The sequence below is a fragment of the Rana temporaria genome, chromosome 5 (assembly GCF_905171775.1).
Source record: "Rana temporaria chromosome 5, aRanTem1.1, whole genome shotgun sequence".
Lineage (NCBI taxonomy): Eukaryota > Metazoa > Chordata > Amphibia > Anura > Ranidae > Rana > Rana temporaria.
The window spans coordinates 6,050,082-6,076,657 of NC_053493.1; the positions used below are offsets into that span (position 1 = coordinate 6,050,082).

The 26,576-nt window shown below is 45.2% G+C and overlaps 1 protein-coding gene across 1 annotated transcript in view; it reads left to right on the forward strand.

Moving 5' to 3' along the window:
• LOC120939757 (NACHT, LRR and PYD domains-containing protein 3-like) overlaps positions 1-25,162 on the forward strand; it is a 220,999-nt gene extending 195,837 nt beyond the window's left edge. The window contains exons 22-24 of the mRNA XM_040352092.1: positions 2,393-2,534; positions 21,219-21,272; positions 24,512-25,162. Of these exons, the coding sequence (XP_040208026.1) occupies positions 2,393-2,534; positions 21,219-21,272; positions 24,512-24,783 (468 nt within the window). The 3' untranslated portion in view covers positions 24,784-25,162. The remainder of the gene's footprint in view (positions 1-2,392; positions 2,535-21,218; positions 21,273-24,511) is intronic.
• The last annotated feature ends 1,414 nt before the right edge of the window (positions 25,163-26,576 follow it).

The window sequence follows — 26,576 nt, forward strand, 5'->3', positions numbered from 1 at the left end:
AAAAAATCCTGGTAATGAAGGAGGTAAAATCTTCCAGAGGTGGTTAAAGTCGGCACTGTTTGTTTACATCATGGTTGTTAAGGACATGGTGGCCCCCCCGCCAGCTCCTTAACAACCAGCTATTCTTCACAATGAAATTGGATCGATTCAATATTTTCAATTCGATTCAAGTACTTCCGGAAAATTGGAATCTATTCGAAAATTAATTAAAGAAATTAACTTTGTTACAAATGCAACAAAACTAAATTAACTTGATGAATCGATCTGAAATTAAATGAAACAAATGTTTTCATTGTGCACATATCAATATAGGACTCCAGAGAGGTAACGTCCCACTTTCTATGCAAGTATTTCATACGTTTTGCATGCTGTTTAAATCTCATTTTAACGTCTTTTTCAGGCTCTTGAGATTGAGATCCATGCCCCCAACACGCTTCTTTAACCGCCTGCCGCACGCAGATATACGTCTGCAGCATGGCACGGGAAGGCAAAAGGATGTCCCCTTTAAGAAGCGGTTGTTGCGGGCGCGCGTGCTCCGCGATCTCCGTGAGCGCGTACGCAGGTATGCCCTGCGATCGTCTCACTGAGAGATAGAACGGGGAGATGTTAGTGTAAACACATCTCCCCATTCTGCCTAGTGACACTGTCACTTATCGTGTTCCCTGTCATCGGGAACACGATCAGTGACGTGTCACAGCAAGCCACGCCCCCCTACAGTAAGAATCACTCCCTAGGGAACACTTAACCCCTACAGCACCACCTAGTGGTTAACCCCTTCCCTGCCAGTGTCATTTTCACAGTAACCAGTGCATCTTTATAGCACTGATCGCTGTAAAAATTACAATGGTCCCAAAAATGTGTCAAAAGTGTTCGATGTGTCCGCCATAATGTCGCAGTCATGATAAAAATCGCAGATCGCCGCCATTACTAGTAAAAAAAAATATTAATAAAAATGCCATAAAACTATCCCATATTTTGTAGACGCTATGGGCCGGATTCAGGTAGATCGGCGAATCTTTGTGCCGGCGTAGCGCATCTCATATGCGCTATGCCAAGGTAACTTAGAGAGGCAAGCTGAGTATTCACAAAGCACTCGCTCCCATATTTGCGCCAGCGTAACGTAAATTGGCTGGTGTAAGCCCGCCTAATTCAAAGTAGGAAGGTAGTGGGCGTGCTACATTTAAATTAACCGTGACCCCATGCAAATGAAGGGCCTAACGAACAGCGCATGCGCGCGCATGCTCAAAATCACGTTGCATATACGCCGGCTCAATGCCTACGACGTGAACGTAACCTACGCCCAGCCCCATTCATGTACGACTTACGTAAACGACGTAAAATACGACGGCTGTTCCAACGTCCATACCTTAACATGACTTACCCCTGCTTTATGAGGGGTAAACTTACGCCGGACGTACGCCTTATGTAAACGGCGTAGATTACTGCGACGGGCGTAAGTACGTTCGTGAATCGGCGTACCTTGCTCATTCACATATTCAACGCGTAAATCAATAGAAGCGCCCCTTGCGGCCAGCGTAAATATGCGCCCAAGATACGACGGCGTAGGAGACTTACGTCGGTCGTATTTAGCCAAAATTCAGGCGTATCTTGTTTGCTGAATAAGGCACATAGATACGACGGCGCATCCGTGGACTTACGCCGGCGTATCAGAAGATACGTCGGCGTAAGTCCTTTCTGAATCCGGGCCTATAACTTTTGCGCAAACCGATCAATAAACGCTTATTGCGATTTTTTTTTTTTTTTTTTACCAAAAATATGTAGAAGAATACGTATCGGCCTAAACTGAGGGAAAAAAAAATTCTATCTTTTTGGGGGATATTTATTATAGCAAAATGTAAAAAATATTGAATTTTTTTCAAAATTATCGCTCAATTTTTGTTTATAGCGCAAAAAATAAAAACCGGAGAGGTGATCAAATACCACCAAAAGAAAGTTCTTTTTGTGGGGGAAAGAAAGACGTCAATTTTGTTTGGGAGCCACGTCGCACAACCGCGCAATTGTCAGTTAAAGCGACGCAGTGCCGAATCGCAAAAAGCGGCCCGGTCATTTAGCAACAAAATGGTCCGGGGCTTAAGTGGTTAATCTCCACATCTATGTCATCATCCAATGCAAATGCCATTACATCATAGATAAGTAATAGAACTAGAAATAGTGGATGATCAATATGGACAGGCCTATCAAAAACCCCAGTCGTACACCAACACTCCTTTTTAAATGATAACCAACTCATCCATTATATATGGAATGCCATATTGTACCAGCAGTTGGCGTTGTAGATCATATATTGGGTCCTTATTTCTGATTAAACACAACGCAGGTGATCAAGATGTGTTTTTCAAATTCTAATTGTTTTTTTTCTATTTTTTCTCAGCTTGTACAGTTTGAAATTAGTTGCGAAACTGAAAGTTTATCCTTTACTGAAGTCAATGTGGATAGAAATGCAAAAGAACTTTCATTGTCCATATCACTGATGGGAAGTGACGATCCGCTCTGGAAAGGTGACATCACAGAAGGTAACAAAAAATAAAACATTCTAGCTTCTTTATTTTAGGAGAGATTACATTTTTACACCGGATAGGTCCATTGTAGCCATTGAATAAATTAAAACCTTGTATATACCGTATTTATCGGGCTATAACGCGCCCCGGCGTATAGCGCGCACCCCCGAACTTGAAGGAAGATTCCTGCAAAAAAAATAAAAAATACTTAGTTTGGATGCCCCTCGTCGGTGTCTTGCCCGTCGTCCAGCGCGTCCATCGGCGGCCTCGTCTGGTCCGGCGTCCTTCTGCGGCCATCCCCGCTTCCCGCGCTGTGTTCGAACCACTGCGCCGACATATACCGAGCGGAGTACACTCGGGTATAGTCGGGCGGGCTCGGCTCCTCTCGAGTAAAGGACGTACAGGACGCACACGACGTGACCGCGAGAGGAGCCGAGCCTGCCCGACTATACCCGAGTGTACTGCGCTCGGTATATGTTCGGCGCAGTGGTTCGAACAAAGCGCGGGAAGCTGGTATCGGCGTATATCGCGCACCCACGATTTTGCCCAGATATTCAGGGCAAAAAAGTGTGCGGTATACGCCGATAAATACGGTAATTCGGATTCCAAATTCCTTTACACCTCCTAGGGGGAAAATAGTGCAAACAATACTAAAAGTTGGCACAGCGCTAAAATATAATCTAATCAAAATATGCAAACTCTATACTGAACCATGGAAAATAACTTCCTGAAGACGCGCTTGAGCGTGAAATGCATAGAAGAAGAGAGGCTTGACACGCAAACTGACAGGGAGCCCTTTACTTCCGCTGGGTAGTTGGAACGCACGCCGCTAGTCGCACAGCGGTGCGGGATCGATTCTACAGACCCTCGAGCTGCTTTTTGTGCCTTTTGCACATATGTAAGTGCATTTTAACCACTAGCCGACTAGCCGCCATATAACTGTTGCAGGTCGACTGGGCTGCGCGAGATCATGTAGCTATACGTCATCTCACGTTTCAGCCAATAGGGGCGCTTGCGTGCCCCCCGCTCGCCCCTGGTGCCGACGCGCGTGCCCGGCGGGCGCGATCACCGCCGGACACCCGCGATCGCTCGTTACATTTCCCCAAGTCAGTCCCCTCCCCCCTTCAGTTAGAACACACTCAGGGAACATACTTAACCCCTTCCTCGCCCCCTAGTGTTAACCCCTTCCCTGCCAGTGGCATTTTTATAGTAATCAATGCATTTTTATAGCACTGATCGTTATAAAAATGCCAACGGTCCCAAAAATGTGTCAAAAGTGTCCGAAGTGTCCGCCATAATGTCGTAGTACCGATAAAAATCACTGATCAACGCCATTACTTGTAAAAAAAAATATTAATAAAAATGACATAAAACTATCCCCTATTTTGTAAACGCTATAACTTTTGCGCAAACCAATCAATAAACGCTTATTGTGATTTTTTTTACAAAAAATATGTAGAAGAATACGTATCGGCCTAAACTGAGGAAAAAAAAAAGTTTTTTTTTTATATATTTTTGGGGGATATTTATTACAGCAAAAAGTAAAAAATATACTTATTTTTTATTTTTTTTATTGTCCCTCTATTTTTGTTTATAACGCAAAAAATAAAAACCGCAGAGGTGATCAAATACCACCAAAGCTCTATTTGTGGGAAAAAAAGGACGCCAATTTTGTTTGGGAGCCACGTCGCACGACCGCGCAATTGTCAGTTAAAGCGACGCAGTGCCTAATCGCAAAAGGGGGCAAGGTCATTGACCAGCAATATGGTCCGGTGCTGAAGTGGTTAAAAAAAAAAAGCAATATTACACTATACCTGCCTTCTGTGTGACTCTTTGTGGCAGGGCCAATTCCACAGAGTCTTATGATGGAAGACAGATGAATATAGAGGATATTTGATATTGGAGAGCGTTTCCTCTACATACTACTGCATATTCGATTGTAATCACATAAGGAAGAGATAAATGGATGTGGATCCTGATAGAGATTGGTCCATGAATCGAGGAAGTTCTCATATTACATGCTTTGTGGTCACTTGTTGACCTTGGAAATTTGGTGAGCGCATCTTGTTGTCACTTCGGGTGAAGCACTATTGTTTTCTGAAGTTTCGCTGGCCAAAGACCGGGCCACTTTTTGCAATTCGCCACTGCATCGCTTTAACTGACAATTGCGCGGTCGTGCGACGTGGCTCCCAAACAAAATTGACGTCCTTTTTTTTGCACAAATAGAACTTACTTTTGGGGGTATTTGATCACCTCTGCGGTTTTTATTTTTTTGCGCTATAGACAAAAATAAAGCGACAATTTTGAAAATAAATCTATATTTTTTACTTTATGCTATAATAAATATCCCCAAAAAGTATATTAAAAAAAAATGTTTTTCCTCAGTTTAGGCCGATACGTATTCTTCTACCTATTTTTGGTACAAAAAAATCGCAATAAGCGCTTGATTGGTTTGCGCAAATGTTATAGCGTCTACTAAATAGGGGATAGTTTTATGGCATTTTTATTATAAATTTTTGTTTTACTAGTAATGGCGGCGATCTGCAATTTTTATCATGACTGCGACATTATGGCGGACACCTCAGACACTTTTGACATAATTTTGGGACCATTGTAATTTTTACAGCGATCAGTGCTATAAAAATGCACCGATTACTGTAAAAATTACACTGGCAGTGAAGGGGTTAACCTGTAGGGGGCGCTGAAGGGGTTAAGTGTGTCCTAGGGTGTGATTCTAACAGTTAGGGGGCGTGGCTTGCCGTCACACGTCACTGATCGCTGTTCCCGATGACAGGGAACAGACGATCAGTGACATGTCACTAGGAAGAATGGGGAGATGTTGTGTTTACACTGACTGATCTCCCCGTTCTTCAACTCCGTGACACAATCGCAGGACACTGGCGGACATCTAGTCCGCGGGTCCCGCGGGCACGAAGCTTGTGACAAGGTCCAAATTTAAGGGGGCGTATATGTACGCCCATTTGCGCAGCCGTGCCATTCTGTCGGCGCATATCCTCGTGTGGCGGTCGGGAAGCGGTTAAGGAACACGGTGTTGGAGCATTTATTCAAGAATTGTCTATAATGACATTTATGGACTTACATATTGATGAATTGTGATTTATATACATATTCATGAATTGTGCACATTGTTGATGACATATATTGGATTTATTTTATGTAAAGTTTTATTAATTTTTCTCTAGATAGCGCCCTTTACACATATTCTCCATGATTTATTAGTATTTTACTAATTTTTAGTTGCAGCACTAGGATATTTTGTTATAAATTAGTTGGCGCTGTAACCTTTATTTATTTCTATACTTAAAGGGGTTGTAAACCTTTGTGTTTTTTCACCTTAATACATCCTATGCATAAAGGAGAAAAAACACCTTGCAGTGTCCGGCCCCCCAGCCCCCACATTTTACTTACCCGAGCCCCGAATTTCCGTGGGCGTGTCACCGCTGTCCTTCTCTTCACAGAGTCCCGGCTTTGATTGGATTGATTGATATTAGCGCAGCCATTGGCTCCTGCGCTGTCAATCAAATCCCAGGATGCGAGCGCCGGAGGGTGGGGCAGAGTTATACACTCAGCGTCTATGGACTCCGAGTGTATGGCACAGGCGCGCGCCCGCAAGGTAACCCCCTCGGGAGAGTGATTCCCAGAGGGGGTTATCTTATGCGGGGAGGAGCCGCGAGAGCCACCGTGGGATCCCAGAAGAGGAGGATCAGGGTCACTCTGTGCAAAACGAACTGCACAGTGGAGGCGAGAATGACATGTTTGCTTCAAGTTAAAAAAAATAATTAATAACAAACTGCCAGCTACTACTGTGGGGAAAATAATGATTGTCTCCCCTGCAGATTGTGTAAGGTTTGCCCACTTACATAGAAATGAAGGGTCTAAAATTTTTATCATAGGTGTATTTTAAATAATAGACACAGAATATCAGTTTAGCAGAGAAACAGCCCCAAAGCATAATGTTTCCACCTTTTTGTTTGACTGTAGGGATGGTGGGCCAGATTCAGATACAAATGCGGCGGCGTAACGTATCGTCTATACGTTACACCGCCGCAAGTTTTCAACGCAAGTGCCTGATTCACCAAGCACTTGCGTGTAAACTTACGGCGGCGGCGTCCGGCGCAAGCCCGCCTAATTCAAATGGGGCGTGTGCCATTTAAATTAGGCGCACTCCCGCGCCGGAAGTACTGCGCATGCTCCCTTTTGAAATTCCCGCCGTGCTTTGCACGAAGTGACGTCATTTTTTTGAACGCCGACGTGCGTAACGTACTTTCGTATTCCCGGACGTCTTAGGCCGGGTACTCACGAGCAAACATGTACGGTGAAACCGGTCCGTCGGACCGTTTTCACCGTACATGCCTGCCAGAGGGCTTCTGTACGATGGTTGTACTAACCATCGTACAGAAGTCCGCGCGTAAACACTACGCGGGGCGTGTCCGCGTCGTCGCCGCGGCGATGACGCGGCGACGTGGGCGGGCCTGCCATTTAAAGGCTTCCACGCATGCGTCGAAGTCATTCGACGCATGCGAGGGACGGCGGGCGCTCGGACATGTACGGTAGGTCTGTACAGACGACCGTACATGTCCGAGCGGGCAGGATTCCAGCGGACGGTTTTAAAACACGTCCCGGAATATTTGCCCGCTGGGAAAAGGCCCGGCGGGCAAATGTTTGCTGGAATTCGGCCCGCTCGCGCCTACACACGACCGAACATGTATGCTGAAACTGGCCCGCGGACCAGTTTCAGCATACATGTTTGGTCGTGTGTACGGGGCCTTACGCAAAAAAAAATAATTTGAAATGCGACGCGGGAAAGACGGCCATACTTTAACATGGCTCGTCTAAGGTTAAGCCATGTAAAAGCAGGCTTAACTTTGCGACAGGAAAAAATTACTAGCGGCGACGTAACGAACGCGAAAACCGTCGTGGATCGCCGTAAAAGCTCATTTGCATACCCGACGCAGGAAAACGACGCGAACTCCACCCAGCGGCGGCCGTAGTATTGCATCCTAAGATCCGACGGTGTAAATCCATTACACCTGTCGGATCTTAGGGCTATCTATGCGTAACTGATTCTATGAATCAGCCGCATAGATACTGGGGTCATAGTCAGCATTTTTCTTCCTCCAAACACGGCGAGTCAAGTTAATGCGAAAGAGCTCAATTTTAGTAACAAAAATAGAACACTCATAAAGCCACATCTGTATAGGATCGAGTTTGTGAAAAAATGAAGAGTCAAAGGCTCTGGGTCGGACTTTGTTGGCAAGATGGAGAGTATAATAAAAAATTGTATTTTATTAATAACAAATTGCTCACAAACAGATAGAAAAGTATAGAAAGAGTTAAAGAAAATACATTAAACACAGAAAGATACATTAAACTATGATGTGAACAGAAGGTTGACACCAAATGGACAGCAGTGAGCCCCTGTGAGTCAACGCGTTACGCTATTTCGCTTTGTCAGGGCCAGTGTTAATTTTAGTCGACTAAATAAATACTATGTTAGCCAACTAAAATGCGACTTAAACTACTGTGATGTCTAAAATACGACTAAAACTAAAATGGCATTTTAGTCAAAAGACAAAGACTAAAACTAAATTGAAATTCTACTTAAAAATGCACACTGGTCTGTAGTGCATGTTCATACCTCAATACCATATTAGATGTTTCACTGTAGCAGTATAAAATGAGTTTGGAAATTGTAGAGAAATGTTAACTAATGCATTACAATTTAATTACACCCATTCGATTTTGGATGACTAAAATGATTTTTAGTCGACTAAAATGTACAGAGATTTTGGTCGACTAAAACGTAGGACATTTTAGTCAAATAAAATGTACTGGAGATTTAGTTGACTAAAACAATTGCAGAAGACTAAAATGGGACTAAAACTAAAATGCTATTTTAGTCCTAAGACTAATGCCTTGTGCACACGATCGGAATTTCCCATGAAAAAAGTCAGATGGAATTTTTTCATCGGATGTTCCGATCGTGCGTGGGCCCCATCTGACTTTTTTCCGTCAGCGTTTAGAAAGAGAACATGTTCTATTTTTTTCCGATGGAAAAAAAAATCCTATTGGAAATTTCATTTGTCTGTGTACAACTCCGACGGAGAAAAAAAACACGCATGCTCAGAATCAAGTCGACACATGCTCAGAAGCATTAAACTTAATTTTTCTCGGCTCGTCGTAGTGTTGTACGTCACCGCGTTCTTGACGGTCGGAATTTGGCATGACAGTGTGTATGCAATCAAAATTAAAAATTGCATATATACTAATAACATACAAAAAAATATACAAAAAACAATTAGTCGCTGCCATAGCCAAAGAAAATGCACACAATGCACATATACAAATTCCTTATCAGCACACAACCCGTGTGGGAGACTCCAGATTGGACCTCAAGGTGGAAGGAAAGAGAAAAAGGTATTCTACCGATGCTAGCGGAGCCCACATGTGACCCCCACCGCTGTGCTGTGCGAATCACAACCGAACCCTGACATCGCAGCAGTGTGAACCGGCCCCTAGTGTACAGACAGGCAGCAAGATGCAAGGTACATGTCAAATGGATATGGCAAACGGCATTGAAGACATACTTGATCTGATCATCAGTTTACACTATTTCATTTATGGTCATAATTATCATCCACAATATGTTTATATAAAGTATACATGAATATATTCCATATCAAATATTTATATATTGAGTACATTGTACATATTGAGTACATACTGAAAAAAATGGCATATCGTATATCCAATAATGATAGAGATCAAAAAGCGGACATAATACAGGCAACTAACTGTAGCACCCTGCTCCTCTTGACTAGGCGCTAAATTTAGTGTTATCTGAGCTGTACATAGCTCAGAGTGATTGTGTAAACTGTAAAGTGTTGCTTCTGTTCCAGTTTAGTTGTGTTGTGCACATTTCCCACGGTGCCTGTAGATGTCACTGTCGTCACAGGCCAGTGTGAGAAATGCAACAGGCTAAGTGCATTGGATATCTTCCCCCCAGAAACCGCCCAATTGGGAGCTTCTTTGTAGCTGGGCATGCTGGGGAAGGATATTTAAGGGGCATAAGCCATGTGATCTCTCTCTTACCTCGGGGCCCTGTTGGCCTGAGGATGTGTTGGAGAGGAGTTCCGGCCTCAGGGCCTTCCCTGTCACACGGGGCGGATCAGTAATGATCCGCCTCCGTGTGTCCGTTCAACCACGCAGAGGTCCTCCGTAAAATCCCAGCAGAGCTGGCAGCTGACAGGGCGGTCCCTGCGCCCTGTCTTTCCTCCGCTCTCCCCTATGGGGAATCGGATGAACACGACCCGTATGTCCGTGTTCATCCGATCCGGCAGACGGAAGAAAAATAGGGTTTTCTTCCGTCCGAAAATGCGGATCTTTGCAGAGGCGGACAAGTTACGGGTGTCAGCGGATGGTCATTCGCTGACACCCGTAATCACATAGGGACCCATGTATGTCCCGTTTTCATCCGCAACGGACGGATGAAAATGCGGACATACGGTCCGTACGTGTGAAAGGGCCCTAAAGCTATACTGCTGAGCTGCTGCAAGTAGGCCCAGAGGTCTGTCTGGGGCATACTTAACGGAAGGTGGTCCTGTGCTGTCAGCCTTGCGGGAGGAAGCCACTCAAGCGGAGAACATTTCAGGGGAGGACCTTACTGGAGAGGACTGAGCTGAAGGCTGTTATCTCAGGAAGGGCCCGGTGACTCGTTTTGAAGGATGCACCCAAGTTAACTTACCTCACAGTATTGCCGGGTGGCTTAAAGGTTCTAATACTGTGCAGATGATCTATCTAACTGGCTAAACAATCATGTGGCAGGGAGTTTTACCCAGGAGTTTCTACTTATTACTCAAGTCTGTGGCAGAGACTTTGTCCGTGCTTCAAACCGGTGGCTAGGTTCGGTATGAGAGGCCTATCCGGTTGTCGCAAAGACCTCCCCTAATCCTCTATCCTTTACTACTGAAGTTGTTGATTAAAGCATTTTAGAAAAGGACTAAAGTGACTGGCAATCACATTTCTATTCAACTTCCTAACCTAGACTTTAAGTTCTGATACAGTGAACAGTGGGGTAACGGCAGAACCAAAATTAATCCAGCAGCTCCTGCGGGGGTATCGCTACATAACAATGGCAGGAGAATCACGGTGGAGAAAACAAACAATAATACTATGAATAAATAACAAATAGGCAGCGTCTACTAGCCATCTGTACCTTGGTAGGACAGATAGAGTACCAATCATATGAAAAATAGGTGCAGAGTCCTATTTCTATCTATCATTATGATTATAAAAAGGGTCTGAAGCTCAAAATATCGTTGAGCCCCGGAAATGATGTGGCATGTAGGTCATATACCCATTTGGTTTCTCTCTGTAGAACCCTTTGATCAAAGTTTCCTCCTCGTGGATCTTCATATATCCTATCGAGGGCAGAAAACTTGAATACATGTGGGTCATATCAGTGTTTGAACGCCACATGGTGGCCTATAGCTATGTTTAAAATGCCACTTGTGGCATAATACATGTGATCTTTCATTCTCTTCCAGAAGGGTCTAATCGTTTTGCCAATGTAGAACACTCCACATTGGCAGAGGGTTATATCAATTATGCCCTTGGTTTGACAGGAAATATGATGACGAATCCTATGAAGTCGACCATCAGGGAGTGTAACTGAGGGGCCCTTCATAAGTGAATGGCAATAATCGCATTATCCACATTTGTAAATACCAGGTGTATCCGGCTGTCTCTTAGAGGATCTAGCATATTGACTCTGTACCAAATGGTCCCTAATGGATCCAGAGCATTTAAATGTAATCTCAGGATAGTCACCAAGATATTTACAAAGTGTGGGATCCCCCAACAGGAGGTGCCAATGTTTCTGCATAATTTGGCGAATATGTCCATGCTGATCCAAAAAAGTGGTTATAAACCATACCGTATCAGTACTTTTACATTTTGGGTCTGGAGAACAGCAGCGCATCCCTGGATTTCCCTTGGGCTTTTCTTAAAACCTTTTTGAGGCAAGTTCTACTGTATCCTCTGACTATCAGTCTATCGTAGAGGAGATCAGCCTCATGTTTCAAGGATTCCTCACTCGAGCAGTTCCTCCTCAGACACAGATACTGGCTAAATGGGATGCTTTGCACAAGCAAATGTGGATGTGCACTTGTAGCGTGCAAAATCGTGTTTCCCACTGTGTGCTTCCGATAGAGAGAGCCACTCGAATGAAGACTAATGGTAACATCCAGGAATGCGATGCTGCTCTTACTGCAATCCATGGTGAATCTGAGATTGTACTTATTGTCACTCAACACTGACATAAAGTGATGTAGAGTCTCTGTTGATCCTGCCCATAACATAAGAACATCGTCGATATATCTCAACCAACAAAGTACGTTGGAGAAGAGACTTGTATATCTTTCGTCCGCTCCCACCCCCCCAGGTACAGGTTGGCGTATGATGGCGCACAACATGTGCCCATAATCACACCCTGTACCTGGAGGAAGTGGGAGCCGTCGAACAAAAAAACATTTTTGGTAGGAATATGTGACAGGAGTTGGAGGATAAACTTGTTCAATTTGTCAGATATATGGCACCTCTCTCTTAGGAAGCGAGTTATTGCCTCAATACCAAGTTGATGGGGGATCAGGGAGTAAAGGGCCTCTATATCGACTGCGACCAACAGACAACCCTGTGGTACAGAAAGACCATCTAAATTCTTGAATATAAGATGGTAGCGTAACCACATGTGGACACAAATACTCATCCACGAATCTGCTTGCCCGTTCAGTTTTGGATCCTACTCCCGAAATAATTGGTCATCCGGGGGGGGGGGGGGGGATAGTTAAGCTTTTGTGTGTTTTAGGAAGGGCGTAGAATGTGGGGATCCTGGGGAAGGGAACCTGGATACCCTCAACAATTTCCTTGGTAATTATCCCATCAATATGGGCAGAGTGTATAATATCATCATATTATTGATTAAATGTAGTTATAATTTCCTCCGATATAGGTTTGTACCAGGATCTATTTTTGAGAATATCCCAACACATCTTTCTATATTGCAGTTCCCCCATGACCACCACATTTCCACCCTTATACGAAGGTTTGATCACTACTTCGGATAGCTTACTGAGGTTATCCAGTGCAGTCCTCTGAGTGAAGGTCAGATTGGCATTAGTGGATCTCCATAGGGTTGTTTTTTTTATTTCTTTACTTGTTTGGTTTAAAAAAGCCTAGACATTGGAATTAGTATGTAAAGGTGGCAATTTTGTGGATTTCTTTAAAATATTACTGCCTAGGGATCTGACTTCGTCCTGATGTTGTGCTGCCTGGATTTGTGAAACCATGGTTTCATTGAATATATTGAGATCCTCATCCTTCTTTACTCCCTCATTCTCTTGCAAAAGAAGAACCATGTCTTTTAACTCTGGGACAGATATACTCTCGTCCATGTTGCCTACAAAGTCCGACCCAGAGTCTTTGGGCCAGATTCATGAACACTGGTGCAGATTTGCACCGGCGTGGTGCATCATTTTTAGACTACACCGGTCCAGCGCGGAGAGGCAGTTAGGTGATTCAAGAAACTTTTTTTGTCTACGATGCCCCAGCGGGGTGGATTTTAGACGGCGTAAGGCGGGGTAAGGCCAACTGGGAGTCACCCTATGCTAATGAAGTGCCGACCGTGGCGCAGGGGTCACGCCAGGGGGGCATCTTAGACCGCACATGCTCAGTGACATCCAGGGGTAAATGCCCCAATCTGCACATGCTCAGAACTGCGCCCCGGTGTGATCCCTGAGCTACGCCGACCCACTACCAAAGCCCAGTCCATGAATCAGCCCAGACTTCCGCCCTGCAGGTGCAAATGTACTGAAGCTTTTTTTTTTTCTAAGCTAGGTCGTTTGCATTGTGGTGGGGCAGTTATGGCTGATGAGGAATCCTCAGGTGGGCGGATGACCAATTTCAGCCCAGAGGAGAGGGCTGTAATTATTGAGGACCTCTCCCAACATGGGGACCGCCTCTATGTGTTGTCCAGCAAGTGTTGTTGCTCAGTTCGTTTGTAACGCTGCTGCTTTAGCTGCTCTCCAGCTGACCTCTGCAAGTTTGGTGCAAAGTTACCCCTGCTTTTATGAGGTGTAACTTTGCACCGGAAATTTCAGCTACGCTCACCGGGAGTAGCCTGCGCCGGTCAAGCTTAAGTTGATGAATCGGCCCAAAAACCTAATTTGCATATTTAAAACACAAAAACCATGGCCGCGCCAGATCCGACCAGCGTAAATCTGCGCCAACGCCGCGCCGGCGTGGAAAGGTTACACCGAGGCGATGAAGTCTATTTGGAGGCGTAATCTGGTTCTCTGGGTAAGGCGCAGCGATCCGCCGGCGCAAATCTGCACTTACGCCGTGCATCTACCAAAAAAACGGTGTAAGTGCTTCATGAATCTGGCCCTTTGACTCTTCATTTTATCTTTTCTATCTTCTCTTGCATGCTAGTCTGGTCCTGACCCTGCATGCCACCTGCCCTTTATGAGTCATGTGTTGCCATGGTGCCAGTGAGCCAGCCATGACTATGGCAATGAATAATGCCATTCATCCTGACCCCAGAGTGTCATTGGTTGTTATAATGCTGGAGGCCAGCCTGCCTGCACCATGACACTGATTCAGGGCAAACCGGGTCCCATGCTCACAGCATCCGGGGGAACCGAGAGGGCCCTCCGACTGAGAAACACTGAATTCAACTATTCATGTATTATATTGTTATATATTATATTTCTTTATCGTACTCCACGGGACATATAGTCTTTATCTTTACATAATGGGTTAAGGGTCACCAGCGGTGATTGGACACTGGCACAACCAATTGAAGACAGTTCACCTCCATATAATGGGGAGTTCCTCAGTTTTTTGGCCAGTGTCTAAGAGATGTTGGACGAGTGAGGATGTGCTAAGGATAGCTCTGCTAAGAGACCCTCTGGGGGTGAAGGAGCTATGATTTAGTAATCCATCCAAGACGCTAAGAATTACGCTGAATCTGGATGGGATCTGGGCCTCATGGAGGAGGCGTCGCCTGTAATGTCTCTCTTCGGAGGACTGGGCTCTGGGGTCCAGCACTTTCGCTACAGCAGCTAAAAGTCCTGATCAGAGTCTTTACAAAGGCCCAGGGGAGAGATACCTGTTAAATAGGAACCCATATCCCTGAAGGTTGGCACACAAAACCTGCCAAGATGGGTGAAGATTGGTGCTGTCTGAATTTTTTCAGCAGAAAAAACCTGCGGCGGGGATAAGGTAAGAGAAAGGGAATCCTAAGAACAAGCTTAATGAGTCGGATGTCTTCTCCGTTTTAGCCACTAGAGGGAGTAAAGAGCTGAGTCTACTCACTTCACTCTGCACGATGTCAGATCCACTGGATAAGTACATTCCTTGCGCTGCAAGCTCTGCATCAGCACGGCCACAGCTCCTCTCCCCACAGAGCGCTGAGTATCCCAAGAGGGGATAAGTAAGGCATCAGGGAGGAAGCAGAATGTTGCTCTCTCTTCCCTCACAGCCGCCATAATGCCCCAGGCGCGTGCTTTATAGACGGGGGGACGGAGGAGATCAGAACGTGCACAGGCGCGGGTACGTGGATTCAAAGATGGCGCTCAAACAGGAGCCCTCAAAAGCACATGGAGGCCGGCAGCTCTTTCCCAGGGGACACAAGCAGTAGCAACAGCAGCCAGCAGTGACAGCAGCGGAAGGGGGCACGTAAGCTCTATGTGGTTGGTAGGGCACTACCAAGAGAGACACCCACTCCATAGCATGAAACTGTGTGTTTAAGTTGCATACTTTATGTAGATTGCTAAACTGAGCACAGTAGTGTATGCTTATTGGTACCTTCGGCTTGTGGCTTGTTAATATGTCTTTCCTTAGAAAGAATTCAGGGACTAAAAAAGACAAGAAAGCACCGCCGCCTGAGACAGGAGGATCTAGCCGTACCTGCTCGGTACTTTCCTCCCCTGTAAATCGTGATATACCAATACAGGAGTAACCATTGCCACCATCGGCAGTAGTTACTTCTCCAGTGGCACCTGGGCCTGCATATGTCACTAAGGACACTTTTATCGCAGCCATGGAAAAACTGTCCTTGCAAAAGGACAAAAAGCAAAAGCAGATCTCCTTCAATGGTGTTAGATCCCCTTTCAGAAAAATCTGAAGAGGAGAAGCATGAGGAGGAGATAACACCTACAGAGGACAGGGATGAGGAGTCAGACGGATCAGGGATTTCAGAGGAACCCTTTTCTGCTTCCCAAATGCTAAGGTCACAGGTGCAATGTTATGCTGAAACAGTGCGTACTACATTCAAGTTGCCCTCTTCGGAGTTAACTGAATCATCTGTCTCCTCCCTGGGCTCATTAAAATCCCTGCAGGGTGCATGCTCTTTTCCAGTCCATCCTTTGTTAAAGAAACTAATCTACGCAGTATGGTTACACCCAGACAAGCGTTTCTCACCTCCAAAGAAATGTGATATTCTTTATCCTATGGAGGAAGAGTTTTCCAAGAAGTGGAGCCTGCCTTCGGCAGATGCAGCCATTTCTTGTGTAAATAAGAACCTGACTTGTCCAGTGGATAACGTACAGGTGTTTAAAGACCCTTCGGAACAGAAATTGGAATCTTTATTGAAGTCTTCCTTCCTTCTGGCTGGGTCAATCGCCCAACCTGCTGTAGCAGCAGTAGGCATGTGTCAGGTCCTCAAGGACCAGGTAAAACAAGGTCTGAAGGACCTGCCTCCAGAACAAGTCAAACTCTGGGAGAATTTGCCTAGAGCCTTATGTTTTGCAGTGGACGCGATGAGGGATTCGATTCTGCAAACATCGCGTCTCACACTTCAGCTGGTGCAGAATTCTTTGGCTAAAGCATTGGTCTGCAGAGGCACCATGCAAAAAACTTTTGACTAGTTTCCCCTTTCATGGCGAACGCCTCTTTGGGGAAGATTTGGACAAATATATCCAAAAGATATCGAGTGGGAAAAGCACTCTATTACCAGAGAAGAAGAAAAACAAGAGACCTTGTTTTAAACATTCTCTCTCCCCGGCTACTGGTAAATCTACCTCCAGCCAGTGGCAACGGCATTTTCAGCCAGCCACAAAAAAATAAAGAAAACCAGGCCCAAAAGAACAAGAAGCAGTGGGGTTCAAGAGCTAACAAGCAAAACCCCAAAGCCTCTGCATAAAGAGGCGCCCCGCTCAGCCGAGTGGGGGGACAGCTTTGTCAGTTTTCAGCAGTATGGCTGACAGAAATCCAGGACAGATGGGTAGTATCCACAGTATCCCTAGGGTACAAGCTGGAATTTCAAGAGATCCCATCTTCCCAGTTCCGAAGCTCAAGGATTTCCAAGGATCCTTTAAAAAGAGCGTCCTTGCTATCCCAATGGGTGATCACAGAAGTACCCTTAAAGGAGCAAGGTTCAGGGTTTTATTCAAACCTCTTTGTAATCCCAAAGCCAAAACGGAGACGTAAGACCCATTCTGGAACTAAGGCCGCGTACACACGGTCGATCCATCTGATGAGAATGGTCCGACGGACCGTTTTCATCGGTTCACCGCTGAAGCAGACTGATGGCCTGATGTGCGTACACACCATCGTTCCAAAAACCGATCGGGTCAGAACGCGGTGACGTAAAACACACGACGTGCTGAAAAAAAAACGAAGTTCAATGCTTCCAAGCATGCGTCAACTTGATTCTGAGCATGCGCGGGTTTTGAACCGATGCTTTTGTGTACTAACCATCGGTTTGGACCTATCGGTCAGCGGTCCATCGGTTCGACTTTAAAGCAAGTTCTCTAACTTTTGTCCGAAGCATGGGGCGTACACACGGACGGTTTGGACCGATGGTGTGTACGCGGCCTAAGAGCTCTAAATCAATTTCTGAACTTTTGCCATTTCTGAATGAAAACTATTCGATCAGTGGTCGCCACCCTACAAGGCGGAGAATTCATGGCGTCAATAGACATCAAAGATGCATACTTACATGTGCCTATCCATCCCGCTCACCAAAGATTTTTAAGGTTTGCGGTAGAACATTGCCACTTTCAGTTTGTGGCTCTACCCTTTGGTGTGGCTACTACACCTCGGGTATTTACAAAGGTACTAGCCCCTCTGTTGGCAAATCTCAGAACACAGGGCATAGCGATAACAGCTTATCTCGACGATCTTCTGATCATAGATCAGTCAGTAGCAAAATTAGATCACGCTGTGCTCACCACTATAAAGTACCTGGAGCATTTAGGATGGATTGTAAACTTACAAAAATCCTCTCTACAAGCCCAACGAAGGGTAGAGTACTTGGGCATGATCATAGACACAGCCCAAAGCCGGATATTCCTACCAGAACCAAAGATCAAGTCACTAAAGGACCTGATCCACAAGGTCAAGGCAAACAGGAGACCTTCTATTTGCCTTTGCATGAGGCTATTGGGGAAGATGGTAGCCTTCTTCGAGGCCGTTCCGTATGCCCAATTTCACTCAAGACTACTTCAGGGCAGTATTCTAACTGCCTGAAATGGGAAGATCCAAGCTCTGGATTTACCCATGCTCCTGTCGCCACAGGTGCGCCAAAGCTTCAGTTGGTGGTTAAAGACCAAGAACTTGCAGAAAGGAAGATCCTTTCCCCCAGTCTCTTGGAAGGTGGTGTCTACGGATGCCAGCCTAATAGGCTGGGGTGCAGTATTGGAAGAGGCTTCAACCCAGGGAACCTGGGCCAAGACCGAAAAGAGCCTGCCCATCAACATATTGGAAATTCGGGCAGTATACTTAGCCCTCAAAACCTGGACGAGCAGGTTTCAGGGCCACCCAGTTCGGATTCAATTCGACAATGCTACTGCAGTAGCTTGCATCAATCACCAAGGAGGCACCCGCAGTCGGGGTGCTCAGAAGGAGGTGAATCGGATTTTTACATGGGCAGAAGAACCTATTCCTTGTCTCTGCAATTCTCATCCTCGGGGTAAGAAAACTGGCAAGCGGACTATCTGAGTCGCCAGCAGCTGTCACCGGGAGAGTGGTCTCTCCACCCCGAGATCTTTCAAGCCATATGCCAGAGATGGGGGACCCCGGATATAGACCCGTTAGCTTCAAGATTCAACAGGAAGTTTAACATTTTGTGTCCAGCACAAGAGATCTGCTGGCCTACAGATCAGATGCTCTGGTGGTCCAGTGGAATCAGTTCTCACTGATCTATGCGTTTCCTCCGATCGCTCTCTTACAAAGGCTACTCTGCAGGATCAAAAAGGAAAGAATTCCTGTAATCTTAGAGGCCACAATTTCAAATTGGCCCAGAAGACCTTGGTATGCCGAGATCATAAAGATGGCGGTAGGAACACATTGGAAGCTTCCGCTTTGTCACGACCTGCTGTCGCAAGGTCCAGTGTTCCATCCTTCCTTACAAACGCTAAATTTGGCGGTTTGGCTGCTAAGACCCACATTCTGAAGAAGAGAGGGATCTCAGGTCCAATACTTTCTACAATTAATGCCAGAAAGCCAGCCTCCAAACGTATTTGTTAACAGAGTCTGGAAAGCATACGTTTCATGGTGTTAAACCAACAAATGGAATCCTCAAAGATATGACATAAATAGGATTCTTGCCTTTTGCCAACTAGGAGTGGATATGAAATCAGCCCTTAGTAACATTAAGGGTCAAATATCAGCTCTATCAGTCTTCTTTCAAAGACCGCTGGTATCTCATTCCCTAGTGCGGGCTTTCATTCAGGGGGTAGTGCGGATCAATCCGCCAGTCAAGTCATCCTTGTGCCCATGGGATCTGAATCTAGTATTATTAGTGTTGCAGAAGCAACCCATTGAACCTATTTGCCACATTCTGCTGATCCTTTTAAGCAGGAAATTGGCCTTTTTGATTGCTATCTCTTCGGCTAGAAGAGTATCTGAATTAGCTCTTTCCTGTAAAGAGCCTTATTTAGTTTGTCATAAAGACAAAATTGTAATACGACCCCATCCTGCCTTTTTACCTAGGGTGGTATCGGCCTTTCATTTAAATCAGGACATTGTTCTGCCTTTCCTTTTTTCCAGATCCCCAAACAGCGGAGGAAAAATCGTTACACTCTCTAGATCTCGTGAGAGCAGTAAAGGTGTATCTGCAGGCAACCGCTCAGATACGTAAAACAGATGTTTTGTTTATTTTGCCAGATGGTCCCAAGAAGGGACAAGCGGCATCAAGATCCACTATCTCAAGATGGATTCGACAGACAATTATTCAAGCCTATGGTTTAAAGAATAGGACTCCTCCTTTAGAGCGCACTCAACCAGGGTGATAAGTGCTTCATGGGCAGTGCACCACCAGGCTTCGGTGACTCAGATCTGTAAAGCTGCAACTTGGTCTTCAGTCCACACATTTTCCAAATTGTATCAGGTGGACGTGAGAGGACAGGAGGATGCCGCCTTTGGGCGAAGTGTGCTGCAGGCAGCGGTATAAAGCTTCTGGTCCAGGGCGGCCTGCTTGATCTGTGTCCCCCCCCCCCCTTCATATGGAGCATTGCTCTGGGACGTCCCATTATGTAAAGATAAAGGCTCTGTGACCCGTGGTGTACGATAAAGAAAACAGGATTTTTAAAACAACTTACCTGTAAAATCCTTTTTTTGGAGTACACCACGGGACACAGAGGTCCCCCCTTCTTATGGTAACCTTATTGCTTTGCTACAAAACTGAGGAACTCCCCTGATAGGAGGGGTTATATGGAGGGGAACTGTCTTCAATTGGTTGTGCCAGTGTCCAATCACCGCTGGTAACCCTTAACCCATTATGTAAAGATAAAGACTCTGGGGGTTATCCACAAAGCCTTGGCGCAACGTAACTTTTCTGATTTAAGTTACTCCGCCGCAAAATTCCCAAGTTAGGTGCCGATCCACAAAGCACTTACCTGGAATTTTGCGGCGCTGTAACTTAAATCCGTCCGGCGCAAGGCGTTCCTATTCAAATGGGCGAGTCCCATTTAAATTAGGCGCGCTCCCGCGCCGGACGTACTGCGCATGCTCCGTCGGGTAAATTACCCGACGTGCATTGCGCTAACTGACGTCGCTCCGACGTCATTTGCTTAGACGTTAACGTAAATGGCGTCCAGCGCCATTCACGGACGTCTTACGCAAACGACGTAGAATTTAAAATTCGACGCGGGAACGACGGCCATACTTAACATGGCTTAGGACAACTAGGGCTTAGCCCTAGTTTTACGCGGCGGAACTCGACGTAAACGACGTAGATTTAGAGCGTCGGGCCCGTCGGAGCGTTCGTGGATCGCCGTAACTGGTCATTTGCATATTCTACGCCGGCCTCAATGGCCTCGCCACCTAGCGGCCGGCCTAGAATTGCATCCTTAAGATCCGACAGTGTAATTCAATTACACATGTCGGATCTTCGTCCTAACTATGGAAAACTGAGTCTGTGGATCAGTTCCATAGTTAGGACCAGGGATACGACGGCGTAACAGCAGTTACGCCGCCGTATCTCTTTTGAGGATCTGGCCCTCTGTGTCCCGTGGTGTACTCCAAGAAAAGGATTTTACAGGTAAGCTGTTTTAAAAATCATGTTTTTTTTATACTTATTTGTGTTTTTTTAAAATAATAGAATACATATAAATATATACAGCATTGTAAAGTGTTTGTAGTGTTGCGTATACATCTATTGTGTCCTCTCTGTTTTAGGGGACTTGAAAGAAATGCAATCAAGTGCCTGTGCGTCTGTCCTCTCCAGTGTAGGTATGTTACATCTGTTACTATAACATTTATATAATGAAAAGCATTATTTTATTCTTATTCGCTTAGATGTATTGAAATTGTATTGTATTCTGTGTGTCTTTCTTTGCACAATTCTCCCCTGACTTGGCTCAAACGTTAGCCGCTGGGTTAAAATTTATACTAAATTCGATAGAACTGCATTTTTTTTATTGGGGATTTTGGATAGTAAGAGAGGGTTATTATATCATTACATAGTAGGTAAGGTTGAATAGAGACGATAGTCCATAAGTTCATCCTGTGTAGGTGTGTGTATGTCAGTGTCTATAATTATTTCCCCTAACCCTGTATGTTGTGTTCTTTAAGATGCACATCCAAGAGTCTCTTAAAAATATTGATACTCCCCGCTGCCACCACCAATTGTGGAAGAGAGTTCTACATCCTTATTGCCCTAACAGTGAAAAAAACCCTACACAGTTTCAGGTGAAACTGCTTCTCCAGTTTTATTGTGTGGCCCGTGTCCTTTTACACTCCCATTAAGGTATTTGTAAATTGCTATCGTGTTCCCTCTCAAGCGTTGTTTGTCCAGCGAGAATAAATTTAGTGCTTGTAGTCGTTCCTCGTAATTGAGGTCCTCCAGTCCCCTATGAGTTTTGTTGCCCTTCTTTGGTCTTTCTCCAATTCCAGCACATCCTTTCTTAGGACAGGTGACCAAAAACTGGACAGAATACTCCAGATGTGGCCTAACCAGAGTTTTCTATATTGGCAGGATTATAGTTTTATCTCTGGAGTATATCCTTTTTTTTATGCATGCTAATATTCTTCCAGCAGCTTGACATTGCATGTTATTGCTCAATCTGTCATATACTAGGACCCCCAGATCCTTCTCCATCCTTGATTCCCCCAGATTTTCCCCCCACAGTGAGTAGTTTGCCTTTATGTCTTTTGCCCCCAAGTGCATTACCTTAAATCTTTTCGACATTAAACCTCATTTGCCATGTATTTGCCCACTCCATTATTTTGTTCAGGTCTTTCTGTATAGGTTTCATTTTATTTATTTTTTAAATATGTGAATCTCATTGGGGAGATTTCCCTTTACTTCCTGTCCCATAAAAAACAGGAAGTGAGAGGAAATCCCTCCAAACTGAGGGAATTCAGGGTTGTCACCAAAACTAGTGCCCCTGTTTCTTCAGATTAGGCGACCCATCAGAATCTGTAACGGAAGTGATGTTTTGTCGCTGCCATCTTGCTACACCCCGCACTCCTCCATAGTTAGGATACACTGAGAAGGGGGCAAGCGGACATCTTGTTACACCCACCGGAGTTTTGCATTTATCACTTTTTTTAACAGTAAACTGAGTTTATATAGTGAATTACAGTACTTAGAACTCTGTCTGTTAAAAACCACAGTACACAGCTTGGGACAAGTCCTTTATTAAAAAGAAAAAAAATATTCCAGCAATGTAATTCAGTCTCCATCTGCAGCAATGTTAAATCCATTCTTGATCTCCAGCGAGGATAAGACGCCTCCACGATCCTGCCTCCACGGGAGGCACCCGACGAATGGCGTGCTCCAGTATGACAGCTCTTATTTAGCTGAGGGCAGGGCCACCCGTCAGTGCACGGGTGGCCCCGCCCCCTCTGATGCAACATGGAAATCCTGGGGTTACCCAGTGACATGTACAGGTGACCCCCGCCCCCATATGACACAACGCAGGTTTCCCGTTGCTTCAGAGGGGGCGGGTCACTCCTAGTCCCCTCATGTGACATTGCTGGTGCTTGATGATTGGTCCTTCACTGTCACATGGTGGCAGATAGAGTCCTCAGCTGTGTGTAAGGTCCAATAGGAGTAGGGTTGCAACCTTTTCAAGTCAAACCCGAACACTTTGGCGGCGGACAGCAATCTTTTTTTATAATATGAACTATACTAATATTTTGCAATTAAATAAATTTTCCAATCAAATGAAGTTAATCACAAGAGTCCCGCTTTACATCAGAGTCCACAGAGTTCCCTTACACTGTAAGGGGGGACTCTGCAGACTCTAATGTAAGGCAGAAATCTGGGGACTCTAACATAAGGGATGCTCTGGCAACCCTGATCTAAGGGGGAATACTGATAACTCTGATGTACAGGGAGGGCTCTGATGTAAGGGGGAACACTGTGGCCTCTGATGTAAAGGGGAACTCTTATGTAAGGGGTGCTCTGAGAACCCTGATTTACCTTAGTGTACTCACTCAGAGGCAGGAGAGAGAAGGGGGGTGACTTCAGTCACAGACAGGGATGGATGGTGAGCTCACTCACCCCTTGGCAGTCAGCACCTCTTATCCAGATGTATCTGAGGCTGCTGGAGTGTGGGCAGAGACAGAGTTGTAGGGGCGAGAGGAAGAGGAGCAGATCAAGCCCTCTTTCCTCTGCTGTCTGTCTGAGGAGGGGTCATTGTAAGGCCTCGTACACACGGCCGAGGAACTCGACGTGCCAAACACGTCAAGTTCCTCGTCGAGTTCAGCCCTGAAGCCGCCGAGGAGCTCGGCGGGCCGAGAGCTCCCATAGAACAACGAGAAAATAGAGAACATGTTCTCTATTTTCTCGACGAGTTCCTCGGCGGCTCCAACGGGCCGAAAGTGTACAGACGACAGAGTTTCTCGGCAGAATCCGGCTCTGACCGAGTTTCTCGCCGAATTCTGCCGAGAAACTCTGTCGTGTGTACGAGGCCTGAGTGTTGGCTTTGGTTAGTGTGAAAGAGTGTAACCGATACGCTCGGCTTACACAACTGCAGCCAGCAACTTTGCTGGGAAGCCATAGGCTGGTCTGAAGAATGTATCTGGGTTTCAGGCGATCTGAAACCCGAACGCATGATTTCAAACCCGAACTGTCCGGATGAATCCCGGACAGATGGCAACCTTAAATATAGGAGTAATGCTGAACTTATGCAGGTCTTCCATTCCTCCATATATGCAGCTGAATGGAGCATCAGAGAAGCAGAAGAAAAGTACGTAAGTACAGCTGGACTAGCCCGTTTTGAAGTCAACTTTTTGCTTTACCCTTCATAAGCAAATCACAGGTTCAGGTTAAATATGCACGGCAACAGTGAAAATAATTTTATTATAGATAAACTGAGGAACAATTAACACAGGAGTGAAAACAAGAGAATACAAGGCAACACAGCATTACATACTAGATCAAATTATTATCACAGAACAAAGATCCAAGAGCAAATTCAGTAGAGTGGGTAATACATAACAGTGTATTTTTATACTTACAGGTTCTTCTCCATCGGGGAAGCACTTTGTAGATGAGCATCGTGAAAAACTCATCCAAAAAGTGTCCAATGTGAAACAAGTTGTAGATAAACTCAAAGATTTGGATCTCCTGAACGATGAACTGTATGATATTGTGATCTCTAAGGAAACATCCCAGGACCAGATGAGAGAGATCTTCAGGGTTGCCAGAAGTTGGGGAGATGATGGCAAGGACAACCTACTCGATGTTCTAAAGAAAACCAACAAGCAACTGATTAACGATATAAATATTTAAAAATATAATGAATTTGTGAAAATTTCCTGATTTTCTAGTTGTGGATGGAACCATGCACATCATGTTCTTGCCAATTCCAGGCCAACTGTGCACCCAGATCTGCTGGTTTATAGCAAAGATCAACTCTAATGTTATAGAACCATCTATTCCAACCTGCATACAGATGTTCAGGTTTGTTGGCCACCATCAGTGCAACCAATGAAAAACGTGACTTCTATGTAGTACTGCTTGGGGAACAATGAGATGGTATAACCAGACGGGTTATGATCAGGTGGACTTAAAGGAACCTAAGCTTTATCAGTGCACAGTAAAGTCTAATTAAAAATGAGGATCTCTCAACGTGTGGATGTAGAATGGACCCAATGGCAAAAAAAAAAAAGGATTCTTTCACTTCGGTATCCTAACATGGGGGATAAAGCCTTTAATTTTTGGATATTAAATTGTATTTCAAGATTTTCTGTAACATCAGAAGTGGTGCTAATGTAGAACTGAAGAAGAAGCTGTGATATAGTGGAACTTTCATCACAAAATTAAAGCGGGGTTCTGGGCCAAATTTTTTATTTTTTTTTGCAAGCTAAAATTAATCACATTAAATAGTCCCTAAAACATATTAATAGCTCCCCAATCGTTCCAGAAATCATTGCAAACACTTGTCTTCTATCCTCCCGCTCATGATGTATCCATCATATGTGTGGGCATGTGAAGCCCAGTTCCTTTTTCTTCCTGGTTTTCAGGGAGAGGTGCATGCTGGGCGATTTTTAGGCATAGTAATGCCCAGAGACTCATGGGAAATGAGTGTCATCATTTCCCAGGAGGCAATGGGGTCTTAGGACAGGAGTTTTTTTTTTTTTACATTAAAGCGGGAGTTCACCCTAAAACATCGATATACAGTTACATACGGTTCTCACTCCCCCGGGGGGTAGGCGTTCCTAAGACGAGGCAGGAGCCAATTGACGTGCGGGTAAAGCGCGTCATCGCCTTCCGAAAATATCCGAGGGGGACTCGGCACTTTACGGCGCCTGCGCAGTCAGCTCTACACGGCAGGCGCCGTAAACAGCCGAGTCCCCGTCGGATATTTTCGGAAGGCGATGACGCGCTTTACCCGCACGTCAATCGTCTCCTGGGAGGATCAACGCTCACTCCCAGGAGACATTGCGCAGAGCTCCCTGTCGGGGAAAAGGAGCAACACGCCCACTCCCCGCAAGGAAGAAGACCCGGCAGTGAGGCTGAAGACAGGTAAGTTTACATTTTTAAAAAAAAATGACAACGCTACGAGCCTTTATTAAGGCTGGAGATAGGTTAGGTAAAAAGTTAATTTTGAGGGTGAACCTCCGCTTTAAAGGCAAGCTGTTAATAGAAAGTTAATTTTTAGGGATGAAACTCCGCTTTAAGTCCTGCTAGATCTCTATCGAGGCTGGCCCCTTTTGCAGGTATAGATATGTAAAACATAAGTGTGTATAATGTTTAAAATCCAGTAATACACTGTCTCACCCTGCTCTGCACATGCTCAGTTGCTCTCTATTTTTGGGCACTGTGCCAAATTTGTAGAGTTTGATCTGCTGACAACCTAAACACTAAGGCCCCGTACACACGGTCGGACAAAACCGATGAGAATGGACCGAGGTTCAGTTTCATCGGTCCAAACCGACCGTGTGTATAGCCCATCGGTCTGTTTTCCTTCGGTCCAAAATTTTAAAACATGCTTCAAAACCGAACCGATGGACCGCTGCCCGATCGGTCCAAACCGATGGTTAGTACAGAAAAGCAGCGGTTCAAAACCTGCACATGCTCAG